The sequence below is a fragment of the Bos javanicus genome, chromosome 11 (genome assembly GCF_032452875.1).
Source record: "Bos javanicus breed banteng chromosome 11, ARS-OSU_banteng_1.0, whole genome shotgun sequence".
NCBI classification, from domain to species: Eukaryota; Metazoa; Chordata; class Mammalia; order Artiodactyla; family Bovidae; genus Bos; species Bos javanicus.
In genome coordinates this window covers 55,907,386-55,924,536 of record NC_083878.1, presented here as the reverse complement: position 1 = coordinate 55,924,536, position 17,151 = coordinate 55,907,386, and the positions used below count along the sequence as shown (strand labels likewise).

Sequence of the window (17,151 nt, the reverse complement as noted above, 5' to 3'; positions counted from 1 at the left end):
AGCACAGATTTCTTGTACTCTCTGAAGATCAGAAGCCCAGGTAGATGTGTCTGGGTCCTCTCTTTAGCATTTCACAAGGCTGAAATAATGATGTTGATAGCGCTGAATTCCTTACTGAAGGCACTAGAGAAGAATTCACTTCCAGCCTCATTCAGGGTTTTGACTGTTCAGTACCTGGTGGTTGTAAACTGAGGTCCCTCTTTCATTGTTGGAAGTCAACCAGGGTACACTCTTAGCTTCCAGAATCTACCCACATTTCCTTTCATGGTTTTCATCTCTCTACAATCGTGGGTCGAGTCCCTTTCACACTTTGAATCCCTCTGCCTCCCTCTTCTGCCCTACCTGATGTCTTTGTCTGCTGCATCTCTATGACTGCCTCTTCTACCCCCAGCCAGGAGGAAGTTGTTTTTAAGTGTTCAGTGATACATTGGGGCCACATTGATAATCTAGGCTCATGTCCATATTTTAAGGTCCAGTTATTAATAACCTTTAGAAAGTTATTAATTCCCTGGAGAATGAAATGACAACCCACTGCAGTATTCTTGCCTGGAAAATTCCATGGACGGAGGAGCCTGGCAGGCTGCAGTCCATGGGGTCGCAAAGAGTTGGACACAACTGAGTGACTTCACTTATGTCACTTATTAATAACCTTAATTATATCTTCAAAATCCTCTTCACCATGAAATATAATATAATCATAAGTTTAAAACAAAGGGTCTGAGGTCATGGGGACCAAAATTCTGTTTACTTGGCATAACTCACCATAAGGTCTTTCTCTTGACTTTCCTGGGTGCCATGTTGCTGCCTAGGTGGCCCAGCCTCACCATCAGCATCCCGTTCTTGCCCCAGGGATCAAGGTGGCTAAAGGAAACTGTTCTGCCTCACCAGGAAGTGAAGCACATTCCCCACGCGTTCCACATGTGCATCAGGGCACCTGTCCTGTGTGTCCCCCTCACCTCATCTGCCATTCCTCTGTGTCCCTCTGTATCTCCTCTCTCTCTCATTCCCCTGAAGTGGTTAGCTCCTGGATTTAGCTCCTTATTCTCCAGAAGTGGTTAGCTCCATTCTTGACTATGTCTCTGTCTCTCTTCCATGGTTCAGAAGCACTGTGGTGATGCTGGCATGGACCTAAGCCTAGGAATTCCTCTTTATAAGAAGTGAAACAATGCTTCATGGTGCTTATGAGCACAGAGCCTGAAGCCAGGCAGTTCAGTTTCAAAATTTGTGACCTTGGGTAGCTCTCTTAACTGTTTCATGCCTCAGCTTACCTATCTGTAAATGGCAAATAATAACAATGTCAGATCACTAGCCAGTATTACTAATACTCAGAGAAGAAACAGTAAGTTCACTGTATCCAGGCTTGATTCTTGAGGAAACTTAGAAAATTCTCTCATTTTTTCACATCTCTCTTTCTCACCAAAACTTTGTTTTAAAGCTTCTTGCCTTGGCCCCACCCTAAGGGATATCTTGAACTGGCTAGAATGATAATCATACAAAAACATGGCAAAGAAGTAAACCCATGAGTGTTTGTATATGCAATGTCATGAATTATATAAGGCTGTTACCATTTTTGTTTTACACGATCAAACTGAAGCTTAGGTGAGGTAGCTGAGTCAATAGCCTACATATGGAGATAGGTGAATAAACACAGTATTAGTCATTAACTTCCCATGGCTTTACTTGTTAACCAAAGCCAACTTGTCTTCTAAAAAAAGCCTCACAGAGTTTGTAGGCAGTAGTGCTCACTCAGTATCGGTAAAGAGAAAAACCCATGAAAGGAACCTGAAGCTGGAGTCCTGTGGAGGGAAGGCAAGTCTGGGTGGCCTCCTGAGTAACTGTCAGTTGTCCTGGACCATTGTTTTACAAAAGAACAATAGAAGGAATGGTGAGACCTCAGAAAGTATAGGTAGAGGGCTCAAAGACATTTTTCGAGGAAAATCTGGAAAGGGGAATTTATTTAGTGAATTATGCATTAGAGTAACATGTATGTCATTTGAAGGCACTCCTTGGCACAGGCACCTCAAAAGATTTTCTGTTTATCAGGAAAATGTCTAATTAACAAAGTACTTGACCTTTGGCTGCTCATAGTGGGGCTTGTTTTACTCTGTTAGTCTTTTTTGTCATGTTTTTTGTTGTTGTAATTGTGAGTGATGAATGGCTGCTAACACCTTGACACATGCTTCTTCCTTACCCCCATGGAGAAAGTCTGAAGTTATCTAAGTTATTACTATGTAGGTTGTTTTATCACCTTTTATGTATAAGCAGTTTGACACTTTTCAAGAATATCTTCTCAGAGATTAAATAAATTGCAAAGAGCTTGTTCACGGGCTTGTAAAATTGTGGTACATGGACAAGGACACGCTATTGTCTTTTCTTTTTTACAACCCCTTTTTGTTGCTCTTTGTGTCCAGTCGATATTCTAAGTTTCCTACCAAAAGCAACTATAATATGTCGTTTTTCTTTGAATTTAAATTATTGAAAAATATATTTTTTCTTTACATAGAATCTCTTTTGTGGGCACAACAGTCTGCATTAAATGTGTGGATGCCTAGTATGGTTTTGAGACATGCTCCTTTGGAATGTGAGAGGCTGGTGTATGACTGCACACTTCATTTGTTCCCTTGCTTTCTTATTTGGAGTCAATTGCTTACTCCACACAGAGGAACACGTTTCTATGACTAGGTTTTCCCCTTCAACAAATTAATACCACATAACCTTTCCTTGCCTTTTGCTCTTGAATTTTGCCTGTGTCAAAAGAACTGACTAAAACATTGATCCCCAAAGGAATAAATTGAGTCCAATGATTTGCTTGGTCACTCTTGTCCTTTCAGTTTTAGATTTATAAGTCTTCCAACCTTCCGGATCCAAGGCTTTGCTCTAATTCTGCTTCTTGGTTCACAGTTGCCTTGAAGTCTTTTTTAAGAATCTCCCATTTTTGCTTGATGCATACTAGTGTCTCTAATGTAAGTGTCCCAGCATTTTTATTTCTTGCATCAGTATTTTTTGTACATCTCTTTAGTAATACATCAGAACACGCATAAAGATGTTGTGTGCCTTCCTGTTCCACCAGCTTATATGCACAAGCATGCTTGTGTAATAGTGGTGATTCTCTGCATAGTCTCTTACTACCTTTCACTACTGTGTTCAAATGACTTCACTATGCCACTACTAGTTAGACAGCTGTCTTTCCTGTAGGACCTTGTCGTGCATCATCGTTACTGAGGCCACTTATTATTCCATCAGAGCTGGGAAGAAGTTTACAGGGAACTTCTTGGGGACTGGAAATCATTGTGTCCTAAGAGATGCTGGGAAAGATTGAGGGCAGGAGGAGAAGGGGATGACAGAGGAGGAGTGGTTGGATAGCATCACCGACTCAGCGGACATAAATTTGAGCAAACTCTGAGAGATTGTGAAGGACAGGGAACCTGGCATGCTGCAGTTCATGAGGTCACAAGAGTCGAACGTGACTTAACGACGGAACAACAACAACAACAAAGAGCTGGGTTACTTAGATAGGACTGGCTTCGACAAGGATGAAGGTATCCTGTGTGGGTAGAAAGAATCTGGCATTTTCATCCTTTCACAACACAGGAAGGTGTGCTGCCTAACAGCAGAATTCTGGGCATGTTAGAGCTGCTATGTAGCAGTTGGTAGTGTGAATGGGAAATGTGTAAAGTTTTTTTGGTTTTTGGAGGACAGGCAACATATCCTTGCCAACTATTGTTGTTGTGAAGGAACCCAAGTCTAAATTGGTCTATATGGTTGGATTGCTATGCTTAGTTTATTTAAAACATGGCATTTGGAGAGAGGTAAAATACCAGCATACTGCATCTTCGCCTTTTTTTTTTTTTTTTCTTGAAGCAAATTTGTTAGGTCTGTTTGCAAAAGGACTAGCTGTAGCAGGGCAGTAAAGAGACATGTGCCTCTTGCGACAGACCTTTTTTGTAGTGTTAATTCTAATAGAAATAATCATCTACATTGATCTATAAGAGTGGAATGGAGTGGGGACATTGATTCAAAAGAGAACAGCTGTGAACAGTTTGATTTATGATGATATTAAAGCAAATGATTCAGATTCACCTTGCACAGTCTAAGGTTGCTTGTCCAGTGGTTAGTTGTCAAAATATATTCATCAGAGAACAGTCAACTTCTCAGTGAGAAGCACACCCCTAACAGAATGTCTGATTTACTCTTTTGAGGCTGGGATGATATCGTGTGCTCGATATGTGCAAGGTTGCTACGTGCACACCCGTGGTTCTTAGGTAGAAAGGGATTGTTGTAGAATGAAATAAATAACCTTATCAGACACTCATTTTATGGGATAAGAATGTAAATGCAGTGAGTAATCAGAGTGTATGTAAATAGCAGCAAGCTAATTTTCAGAATCATTGCGACTCATTTTGTAATATCTCTCCTATTTAAGAGAGTAAAACTCAGCTTTTCCAGGAAGCATAATATCCTCAGTGGTCAGTTATGGTGTGACAAAAACAAAGAAGCCTTTTGTTAGGACCTGGGGTCTTTCATCTGATTGTCATGATGAGTTTATTGTACTTCTTTAAAGTCTTTGCTGATCTCCTTTGGTGACTGACTTTGATGTCCTTTCTTCAGTTCTTCTGTGGCTTTCTCTGTATTCCTTGATCACAGCACAGGCCACATTGAGGCATAACTATGGCCAACCTCTGCTATTTGAAACCACAGGTACTGGAGGGCAGTGACCAAGGCTTTCCCAGCAAATGTGTGTGTGTATGTGCTAAGTCGCTTCAGTTGTGTCTAACTCTTTGCGACCACGGACGGTAGCCTGCCAGGCTCTTCTGTCTGTGGGTTTCTCCAGCTAAGGATACTAGAGAGTGTTTCATGCCCTCCTCCAGGGAATCTTCCCAATCCAGGAATCAAACCCGCATCTCCTAAGTCTCCTGCATTGGCAGGTGGGTTCTGGGGAATCCCCTTCCCAGTATATAGCAGGTGGATATGTGTACTAAACACTGAGTGAGTGACATATTTCAGTGTCATTTGGGCCCCAAAAGTTTGTCTACTGTATACAGGTACCCTTAAGAAATACCCATTTCAATCTGATCCTGACAACACGACTTCACATAGTTCTATTTTCTGATTTCCCTAGCTCTAACTTGATGAGGTTGAACCAGACAGGTAATCTTCAAGTATGTTCTAAGTTTTGGTGACTTACTCATTTTGAACCCCTAAGATCACATTATTTCTGTCATCATTATTTCTAATGGATAATGTGTGTTTCTGTAGGGAGCATGACTTCGGCAACTTCACCGATCATTTTAAAATGGGACCCCAAAAGTTTGGAAATCCGGACCCTAACAGTGGAGAGGCTTTTGGAACCGCTCGTTACACAGGTAAGAGATGCTCTGAAATAGTTACCTGTGTATATTTCTATTGCGATTATATCATGACTTTCTGAAGAATGTGAAAATCCTTAAGCATGAATGAATCATGCCACATTGCTGATTACTTAATATGTATTCCTGCCCCAACTGTGGACAGTTTTTTTCTTTTCTTCTCAATAAGATTTGGAGTGCTTTTTACAAAAGTTTTCATGTGATTTTTGAAATTAAGTTGATGAGATAATTAAAGAAGGGGCTTTGATGAAGGGGCCCTCATTTGCAGTAATGGCTTCAAAGTCTAAATAAATCATGCCTAGCTTGCTTTCAGATGCTAATGCAGTTAGCAAGAACTCTATTGACTATTTAAGAGTGAAGTATATTTATTGAATTACTTTGTCTTTAGTTTAAAAGGGAAAATTCATCATGTTGAAATTCCACATGAGGACCGTGAACAGAAAAACATCTTCTGGATTTTTAAATTTTAAAAATTAATTTTTTGTGTGTCTTGTGAAGCATATTATTTGCTATATTTCAGAAAGAATTTCAGAAAGTTAAAATTCAAGATTTTATGGGTATATTTGTAGAGAAATGCCATGACAAATTAAGTAGAGACCATTTATATTGGGTAGAGATCACTTATACTGGTTTTCTGTAGCTTCTATAGCAAATTACTGTAAACTTGGTGGTGTAAAGCATCCCAAGTTTATTATCTTATGGTTCTAGAAGTCAGAGATCCTAATGTTAGGATATTGGTAAAGAAGCATTCCTTCTGGAGGCTCGAGTAGAAAATCTGTTTCTTTGCCTTTTCCCTGTTCTGGAGGCCATTCCCTTCTTTGGCCCCTTCCTCCATATTCAAAGCCAGCAGTACGGCATCTTCAAATCTCTCTCTGACTGACCTTTGCTCATGTCCTCGTATCTAATCCTGTCTCACTCTTAGAAGGACCCTTATGATTACATTGGGCCCACACAGATACTCTAGAATAATGTCCTCATCTCAAGATCTTTGAGCAAATCACATCTGAAAAGTCTCTCTTGCCATTTTTAGGTAGTATATTCTGACTTTCAAGGAGTTAGAATATGGACAAAATCTCATCTAAAATTCATCAGCTAAAAATTTCCAAATCTCATCATCTAAATCTTCTAAATTAGGTATGAGTAAGGTTTAGATAGGGACTTCCCCGGTGGTGAAATAGTAAAGAATCTACCTGTTAGTACAGGAAACAAGAGACATGGTTTCAATCCCTGAGTGGGAAAGATCCCCTGGAGTAGGAAATGGCAACCCACTTCAGTATTTGTACCTGTAAAATTCCATGGACAGAGGAGCCTGGCGGGCTACAGTCCACTGGGTTGTAAAGAGTTAGATGTAATTGAGCATTCTCATGCTTATCATCAAGGTTCTAGTTATATTCATTTTTCAAGCAAAATTTCTCTCATCTATGTACCAGTGAAATTAGAAAATAAATCATACACCTTCAAAATGCATTGTGGGACAAGCATAAGATAACAGGTGCAGACATTTGCATTTAAAAAGAGATAATGTGGAAGAAAAAAAATGGTTACCAGTCTCAAGAAGTTGAGAATTCCAACTAGGCAAACTCAGATTTCACAGCTTGGTGATAATCCTCTGTGGCTCAAGGCTCTGCCCTCTGGGCCTGGTTCTTTAAGAATCATTATTTTTTTTTCATGAAAGATAGCATGTATTTTCAGTTGAATATTTCCTGCCTGTGTAACTTGAAAGTGCAACAGCTTTTTTGAAATTCATCTCTTTTTTTCAGTTCAGATTGTCAGTATTTCAACTGATGTAACATTCTTGAGAAACCTGTGGTTCTCTCTTGTATATATCTGAGATTTTCTCTATTAGAAAACAGGATACTTTGTAGATCTTTCATGGATAACCTCATCTCCAATTTGTCTTCTGCTGAAATCACTGAGGGAATCCATGAATCCCATGTCTAATCTTTCCAAGAGCTCCTTGTGTGAATGAACATATCAAGGTTTTAATCTTTCCAAAGCACTAACGGAAGGTTATCTAGACACAAAGTTGACTTTTTCTTAAGAGCCACTTTTTCCTGAAACTGAGACTTCTAATTTTAACACCTCTTGCAATCTGCCTAGGCTGAGAAGTTTCTGAATCATTCTGTCTTGGTTCCTTTCAACTTAATATTCTTAACAAAAAAAAATTTTTTTCTGGCTGCATCTTGTGGCATGAGGCAGGATCTTACATTCACTAACTAGGGATTGAACCCATGCCCCCTGAAGTAGAGGCATGGAGTCTTAACCACTGGACCACCAGGGAAGTACCAATAATTCTTGACTCAGTAGGTTTCTTTCCTCTTCAGTTCAGTTCAGTTCAGTCGCTCAGTCCTGTCTGACTCTTTGCGACCCCATGAATTGCAGCACGCCAGGCCTCCCTGTCCATGACCAACTCCTCTCACATTTCGCTATAAGCAGGAAGAAGAAACTAGGCCACTCCTTCAATACTTTGCTTGGAAATCTTCTCAGCTAAATATTCAAGGTCATCACTTATAATTCTGATTTCTGTATAATTATAGGAAGCAATTCAGCTAAGCTTTCTTCTACTCTATAACAAATATTGTTTTTTCTCCATTTTCCAATAACATGTTTTTCATTTCCTTCTGAGCCCTCCTTTAACTGTCCATTTATAATGATTTCAATAATTTCTAAAATGATAAAAGCTTACTCTACCGTGCTGTTCACTTCCTTCTGAGTCCTCACCAGAAGGGCTTTTAACATCCATATTTTACTCTCTGTTCAAGGTAATCTAGGCTTTTTCTATCATGCTCCTCAAAATGTTCCCAGCCTCTGCCTACCGTCAATTTCAAAGCCATTTCCACATTTTCAGGTAGTTGTTATAGCAACACCCTACTTCCCAGAACCAAGGTCTGTATGCCTATATGCTTCCAGTTGCCACTATGACAAATTACCACAATCTTAGTAGTTTAAACAACACCCATCTATTATCATACAATTCTAGGGGTCAAAGGTCCTAAATGCAAGATGTTGGTAGGGATGTGTTCCTTAAGGAGGAAGTTCATTCCTATTTTTAGCATCAGGAGTGCACCTGTGCCCTTGGTTGTGGTGCTTTCCTCCATCATTAAAGCCAACAGTTTAGCACCTTTAAATCTTTCCTCTGACTTCAGCTTCTACCATCATATCTTGACCTCTGACTTTAACCCTCCTTCTTCCTGAATTCCAGGCAGATTCTTTACCATCTGAGCTATCAGGGAAGCTCCCTCTTATAACAACTCCTGTGATAATATTGGGGTCACCCAGATATTCTAAAATAATCTCTGGATCTTGAGATCCTCTGCAGAGTCCCTTTTGCCATTTAAGGTAATACATTCACAGGTTCTAAGGATTAGGAAGTAGACATGTTTGTAATTGTTGAAACATTTCATTAGATTTATGCCCTTTTTTAATGTGGTCATGATTCTTATCAGTGCTATACAAATTTATTCAAGAAACACCTAATACTGATAGACTCTTAGATTTGAGAGTATGTTGGCTGCTGCAGTTGTGGTTTGTGGACTAAGACTGATCCATGAATTATTTGTTATTGGACAGCAATAAGCACAGAAATTCAAAGTAAGTGCTTTGAAAAATTTATGGTAGTTTTATAGAGTAATTTTATGCATGTTGAAACTAATCATAAAATTTGAGCTTTTTATCTTTAAATTTCTGGGGTTATTCATTGTCTTGTATTTTTAAAAATCTTTGGTTTATGCACTTTTAGAATAACATATATTTGACCTTTCATCATAGATAGCTTGAAAAAGCCTGATTTGGGAGGTTCTTTGTGGTTGGTCTGCTCGGAAATGTAGTTCTGTCGGCTGGGTTACTAACACAGATTACCTTTTTCTAGTGTTGGAATTTTCACTTCAGATTCATGCCAATATATTTAATCCTTATCATGCAGATGAAATGAAGCAATAATTAGAACATAGTGCCCTGTGTTAATTAAATGTAGTCTCCATTTTTCTTTTCTTGATGGTTGTATTTCAGGTTCATACTGGTCGTAAACCAATACTGTATGTCAGTGAGAAGGATATGAGTGAATCTAGCATGGGCAAGCACAATATTACACATAAACTGCCTCATTTCTTAAAAGTTTCGTATCTTTACATATTTGCTCTTGATTTATCTAAAGACCAAAATATCTAAGATTACATTTAAACATTACAGCCTTTTCCATGTATCTTTCAATCCAGTCATTTCAAATTCTTCTATCAATAAAGGCAATACATTAAAAAATACTTGTTGAAAATAAAGACAGTTAATAGTCTAATTCATATTTTTTCACTTAATACAGGAAAATACTTACAAAGTCTTGTTGAATTTCACACTGTGACTTAGTAGTGTAACTATTCTTAACACCCTTCCAGTGTCTCCTAATATCTAAATGGCTTGCCTTTCTTACTAGTGTTCCTACAGTGATTTAAAAAAAAATAAAAAAATGATTCTCTCAAAAATGTGACTTTTAAGATAGGCTTTTGTAAATATTGTTTCGTGATAATATGCTTGTGTTATCAAGACTCACCATTCCCAACCCTGGAATGAAATCTTAAGGGTAAGATTAATATGATTGTTGATCCTTTGAAGACATATGAATAATTTAGGAGAGATAAGATAATATTAGAAAAGGAAGAGGAACCAGAGATCAAATTGCCAACATCCGCTGGATCATGGAAAAAACAAGAGAGTTCCAGAAAAACATCTATTTCTGCTTTATTGACTATGCCAAAGCCTTTGACTGTGTGGATCACAAGAAACTGTGGAAAATTCTGAAAGAGATGAAAATACCAGACCACCTGATCTGCCTCTTGAGAAATTTGTATGCAGGTCAGGAAGCAACAGTTAGAACTGGACATGGAACAACAGACTGGTTCCAAATAGGAAAAGGAGTATGTCAAGGCTGTATATTGTCACCCTGCTTATTTAACTTCTATGCAGAGTACATCATGAGAAATGCTGGCCTGGAAGAAGCACAAGCTGGAATCAAGATTGCCGGGAGAAATATCAATAACCTCAGATATGCAGGTGACCCCACTCTTATGGCAGAAAGTGAAGAGGAACTCAAAAGCCTCTTGATGAAAGTGAAAGTGGAGAGTGAAAAAGTTGGCTTAAAGCTCAACATTCAGAAAACGAAGATCATGGCATCCGGTCCCACCACTTCATGGGAAATAGATGGGGAAACAGTGGAAACAGTGTCAGACTTCATTTTTCTGGGCTCCAAAATCACTACAGATGGTGACTGCAGCCATGAAATAAAAAGACGCTTACTCCTTTGAAGGAAAGTTATGACCACCCTAGATAGCATATTCAAAAGCAGAGACATTACTTTGCCAACAAAGGTTCGTCTAGTCAAGGCTATGGTTTTTCCTGTGGTCATGTATGGATGTGAGAGTTGGACTGTGAAGAAGGCTGAGCACCGAAGAATTGATGCTTTTGAACTGTGGTGTTGGAGAAGACTCTTGAGAGTCCCTTGGACTGCAAGGAGATCCAATGAGTCCATTCTGAAGGAGATCAGCCCTGGGATTTCTTTGGAAGGAATGATGCTAAAGCTGAAACTCCAGTAGTTTGACCACCTCATGCGAAGAGTTGACTCATTGGAAAAGACTCTGATGCTGGAAGGGATTGGGGGCAAGAGGAGAAGGGGACGACAGAGAATGAGATGGCTGGATGGCATCACCGACTCGATGGACGTGAATCTGAGTGAACTCCAGCAGTTGGTGATGGACAGGGAGGCCTGGAGTGCTGTGATTCATGGGGTCGCAAAGAGTCAGACATGACTGAGAGACTGATCTGATCTGATCTAATCTGAAGATAATATTAGATATAAACTCCATGTTCAACATTTAAAGCAAAAGGTGGAAATGAGAGAGAAAACTAACCTAAACAAAGCCCCATATGAACCAAACACATAATACAGTTTAATGAATGGAATAAAATTCATTGAAATATCCAGTGACTCTATATGCCTGTAGCCATCCTGCAGTTTATATAAAGCTGGATAGAGTTGAAATAAACACCAGAAGGTTAGGAATTCTCAATAAAATTCATTTACTGTTGTAAGGAAAGTGATGTCAGGAATTTACCATCTGTAACTACTTAAAGTAGTAAACAAAACTTTCCCTCATTTCTATCATAATGTATATGAGGTGCATGTTTAACTTACAATGTTGAAATGGCAAGATTCTTTTTGGAAAAATTTTACATTATGGAAATCATGCAATTTCGTGTGAGAAAAGATTCATTTTAGACCTTGAAAAAGATGCCTGAACTTTTATAAATTCAAGAGAGTAAAAATCTTTAATAGGCCATGTTCTGTGATACTAAGCTTTATTAGGAAATGGAAAAACTATATTTGGCAAATTTATTAGGAAATTAGGACACACTCTTAGATAACTCTTAAAAGCAAAGGGAAATTATAAACTATATTTGACTTAATGAAAAAGATGATCTCTTCTTAACAAAATATACATACCCACTAAAACTGTGCTTAGTACAAAATTTTAGCTTTAAGTGCCTTTTTTACTAAAGAAAAACCAGAAATAAACTAAGTATTCAACAAATTAGAAAAAGAACATCAAAAGAAACTAGGAAATCAGAATTTAATAACCATAAACACTGGAATCACTAAAATAGTGAGTTCAAAGGGTTAAATTTATTCAAAATTTGATTCTTGTTTTGTCAAAGATGCCATTTATTTATTTATTTTTGGTTGTGCTGGGTCTTTGCTGTTGTGCAACGGCTTTCTCTAGTTGTGAAGAATGAGGGCTACTCTCTGATTGTGCTCCATGGGCCTATCCTTGAGCTGGCTTCTCTTGTTTGCAGAGCGTGGACTCCAGCCATTCAGGCCTCAGTAGTTGCAGCACACATGGCTCAGTAGTTGCAGTTCGTGAGTGCTGGCGCAAGTCGTGTGGTACAGTGGCTTAACTGCCCTGCAGTGTGTAGGATCTTCCTGGAGCAGAAATCCAGTACATTTTCCTTGCATTGTCAGGCAACTCCCAACCACTGGACCACCAGGGAAGCCCTGATTCTTTCTTGAAATGGCCAATATAAATCCCTCAGGCACATATTATGGAAAATATATAAAGAATACATAAGATTATGAGTGGGAAAGCAGAAAGAACTCTAGGAACAAGAGAGATTAAAAGAAGCATAGTTGAATATTACACACAACTCTATACCTAGGAAAATGAAAACATAGAGGAAGGGAATAAAATCCTAGAAAGATTGAAATAATCAAAATTTATCCAAGAGGAAGTGGAAAACTGGATTAAGCCATATAAATATTGGAAAGCTTTTAAAGATCTGTTATTAAAAAGCAGCAGAACAGATGGATGTCTAGCTGAATACTATCTGATATTTAAAGAACTGATAATTGCAGTGTTACTTAAAGTTCTGCTTCAACCATAGAAAAAATTTAACAGCTCCTCAGTAGTTCTTGAAGAAACGTAGCTTTTATATTAAAAAATCAAGACACTCTAAAATAACTTTAAAAAAGGACAGTGATAATTCAATCTTATTTCTGAATTTAAATGCAAAAAAAAATTCTATAAAATGTAGAAAGTATCATCCAGCAGTGTATCAAAAGCTTAGCATATTCATAACAAAATAAGACTTTTTAAAGAATATGATAGTCTGTTATCAGGAAACAAAAATATTTTAGTTTCTCAATAGATTATACCCTGGGATACTAAACAGATATTTGACAGAATTTTGTAATCTTTTCTAATAAAAACTTTTAATAAGAATAAGATCATGTAAACATAGGAATAGGACAGATAAAATCTTTCGTTTATATTATTATTGTGTACCATTGAAATCAATGTGAGAATAAGGTAAGATAGCCAGATATAGTATAAATATACAAAGATAGTTTTGTCTATGCAAACCAGTTAGAAATGAAAATGTAAATATTCTCTTTGTAATTAAAAAGTATATACAGAAGGCCATTATTTTTCCAATGAAAAATCTACCTTAATTTTGTAGATTTGTAAGTTGCAATTTATTAATTATTTTCACACCATTGAAATAGTGATTATGTTTATACAAGCTTTGAAGTTAGGAAGGCTTGATTGTGAATCAGAGCTTGAATATGTTACTTAATCTGTCCTCATATGTAAGTTATGGATACGTCATAAGATTATTAAAGTGGTACCTGAGACAGTCCATTAAAATGAGTTGTTAAGTGTCTGACAGTGTTCTCATATTAATATTGTTGTTCAGTCACTAAGTCGTATCCAACTTTTTGCAATCCTATGAACTGCAGCACACCAGGCTTCCCTGTCCTTCACAGTAATATAGGTTTGCTCTTAATGCAGTGTTCTTTATTACTTGGTAGTACTGGCTTGATAGTAATGGCTTTATTACTTGATAAATGTGACTTACTGGATAGTAATTAATTATTACTAGGAATTGGATGCCATGTATAAAATAGGGATTCATTGGATATTTTCTTTAGGAAAAAAACATTTTAATGTAGATTTAGAATAATTATTTATGTTTTACATTTAATCAAAGATAACTAAAGGAAAAACTTATAAATTACTGAAATTCAGCCTTAAACATTTCAGTAAACTAATGAAGCTAAGGCCATCACAATAGTACAGGATGAAATTTGTTAGAATTTTGTTCCTTGTTTCTCTATAGAAAGATGAATATGCAACTTAAGAAATAACCCTAAGCATCTGATAAAAGAATACCATTGATGTTTAATGAGCTGTTCTAAATTGGCCTGATGGGGAAAGAACCTCCTGAGAAGAGGAGCTCTCTTTAATCTTTTTCTGTATCATTTTCAGTAATGTCCATGGGGCCCTATTAGGTTGGGCTCTAATGCCTTCTATATTTAAGTCTTTTTAAACTTTACTCAAAAAGTTAATACTTATCTCAAAACCTAAATAATTAGAATATTATATCCTTAAAATATTATTTCAAAATTTAAAAATTCAATTTTATGCTTTAAAAAATAACTTATTTTATCCACCTTTTGGTATTAGTCCTTATACAGGAATTACCTGTTTGTGACTCACAACAATAGTTAAATTCTTCTGTGCATTGAATCAGGGAAACAGATTTAGATTTTTTTTTTTTCAGACTTAGATTTAAAATTAGAGAATTTAAAGTTGGAAAGTGATTAGAGAAATAAACTGATAGTCAGAAATGAAATAACTTCTGAGAATTAAGTCAGTATGTGTCTTTTTGTTATATCATACTCTGTCTTATGCTGCTGCTACTGCTGCTAAGTCGATTCAGTCGTGTCTGACTCTGTGCGACCCCATAGACAGCAGCCCACCAGGCTCCGCCGTCTCTGGGATTCTCCAGGCAAGAACACTGGAGTGGGTTGCCATTTCCTCCTCCAATGCATGAAAGTGAAAAGTGAAAGTGAAGTCTCTCAGTCGTGTCCGACTCTTAGCGACCCCATGGACTGCAGCCTACCAGGCTCCTCCGTCCATGGGATTTTACAGACAAGAGCACTCTGTCTTATACTGTTTACAAAATATTTTGTATATGAATTTACCTAAAGAAAAAAAGTATGAAATGAAGTCTCGTTGTATCCTTTCTCCATCTGTCCAGAAAATATCACTATTGAAACTACCTTAATTCATGTTTTATTCATGTGATTCGAAGATTAATACATTTGGATGGTTCCATGGTGATACTATAATGTTGTAATAAGTTGATTATTCATCTTTGTCAGAGGATTGGAACTGTGTGAAGGTGAAGAATGTACTAAAAGCAAACAGTGGGAATTCTAATAAGCTTATTTATTTATTTGATCAAATTTAGGTGTAATGTGGTTAACCTGTTTCCAAATATTTTCCTGTTTTTGTTTTTAAAATAACAATTCCCATTTTAATTCTAAAAAGCTGTTTTTCTGACTTTGAAAAATGTTTATCTGTCTTTATTATAAGGTTTTGTGGCTGAATAACTTAAAAATCATTACTTTATTTAAAACCTCCATATCTTTCCTTGTGAAAGAAAAAATAACATATATTAAAAATAGGATTTGAATACATGTAATGAGATCTCTTCAAGAAAATTAGAGATACCAAGGGAACATTTCATGCAAAGGTGAACTCGATAAAGGACAGAAATGATATGGACCTAACAGAAGCAGAAGATATTAAGAAGAGGTGGCAAGAATACACAGAAGAACTGTACAAAAAGATCTTCATGACCCAGATAATCATGATGTTGTGATCACTCACCTAGAGCCAGACATCCTGGAATGTGAAGTCAAGTGGGCCTTAGAAAGCATCACTACAAACAAAGCTAGTGGAGGTGATGGAATTCCAGTTGAGCTATTTCAAATCCTGAAAGATGATGCTATGAAAGTGCTGCACTCCATATGCCAGCAAATTTGGAAAACTCAGCAGTGGCCACAGGACTGGAAGAAGTCAGTTTTCATTCTAATCCCAAAAGGCAATGCCAAAGAATGCTCAAACTACCGCACAATTGCACTCATCTCACACGCTAGTAAAGTAATGTTGAAAATTCTCCAAGCTAGGCTTCAGTAATACGTGAACCACGAACTTCCAGATGTTCAAGCTGGTTTTAGAAAAGGCAGAGGAACCAGAGATCAAATTGCCAACATCTGCTGGATCATGGAAAAAGCAAGAGAGTTCCAGAAAAACATCTATTTCTGCTTTATTGACTAAGCCAAAGCCTTTGCCTGTGTGGATAACAATAAACTATGGAAAATTCTGAGAAAGATGGGAATACCAGGGCACCTGACCTGCCTCTTGAGAAACCTATATGCAGGTCAGGAAGCAACAGTTAGAACTGGACATGGAACAACAGACTGGTTCCAAATAGGAAAAGGAGTACGTCAAGGCTGTATATTGTCCCCCTGCTTATTTAACTTATATGCAGAGTACATCATGAGAAATTCTGGCCTGGAAGAAGCACAAGCTGGAATCAAGATTGGCGGGAGAAATATCAATAACCTCAGATATGCAGATGACACCACCCTTGTGGCAGAAAGTGAAGAGGAACTAAAGAGCCTCTTGATGAAAGTGAAAGAAGAGAGTGAAAAAGTTGGCTTAAAGCTCAACATTCAGAAAACGAAGATCATGGCATCTGGTCCCATCACTTCATGAGAAATAGATGGGGAAACAGTGGAAACAGTGTCAGACTTTATTTTGGGGGGCTCCATAATCACTGCAGATGGTGACTGCAGCCATGAAATTAAAAGACGCTTACTCCCTGGAAAGAAAGTTATGACCAACCTAGATAGCATATTTAAAAGCTGAGACACTACTTTGCCAACAAAGATCCATCTAGTCAAGGCTATGGTTTTTCCTGTGGTCATGTATGGATGTGAACGTTGGACTGTGAAGAAAGCTGAGTGCCAAAGAATTGATGCTTTTGAACTGTGGTGTTGGAGAAGACTCTTGAGAGTCCCTTGGACTGCAAGGAGATCCAACTAGTCCATCCTAAAGGAGATCAGTCCTGGGTGTTCATTGGAAGGAATGATGCTGAAGCTGAAGCTCCAATACTTTGGCCACCTCTTGTGAAAAGGTGACTCATTGGAAAAGACCCTGATGCTGGGAGGGCTTTGGGACAGGATGAGAAGGGGACAACAGAGGATGAGATGGCTGGATGGCATCACTGACTCGATGGACGTGAGTTTGAGTAAACTCTGGGAGTTGGTGATGGACAGGGAGGCCTGGTGTGCTGTGATTCATGGGGTCTCAAAGAGTTGGACACGACTGAGCGACTGAACTGAACTGAACTGAATGAGATTATGCTTTGGGAAGTTTACCTTTATGAC

General features: G+C 37.8%; 1 protein-coding gene across 4 annotated transcripts in view; it reads left to right on the top strand.

Moving 5' to 3' along the window:
- The window catches only part of CTNNA2 (catenin alpha 2), a 1,363,902-nt gene that overhangs the window by 166,413 nt on the left and 1,180,338 nt on the right, over positions 1-17,151 (top strand). For all 4 annotated transcript variants that reach the window (XM_061432723.1, XM_061432722.1, XM_061432721.1 and 1 more), the window contains exon 2: positions 5,257-5,363. In XM_061432723.1, the coding sequence (XP_061288707.1) occupies positions 5,262-5,363 (102 nt within the window). In that variant the 5' untranslated portion in view covers positions 5,257-5,261. The remainder of the gene's footprint in view (positions 1-5,256; positions 5,364-17,151) is intronic.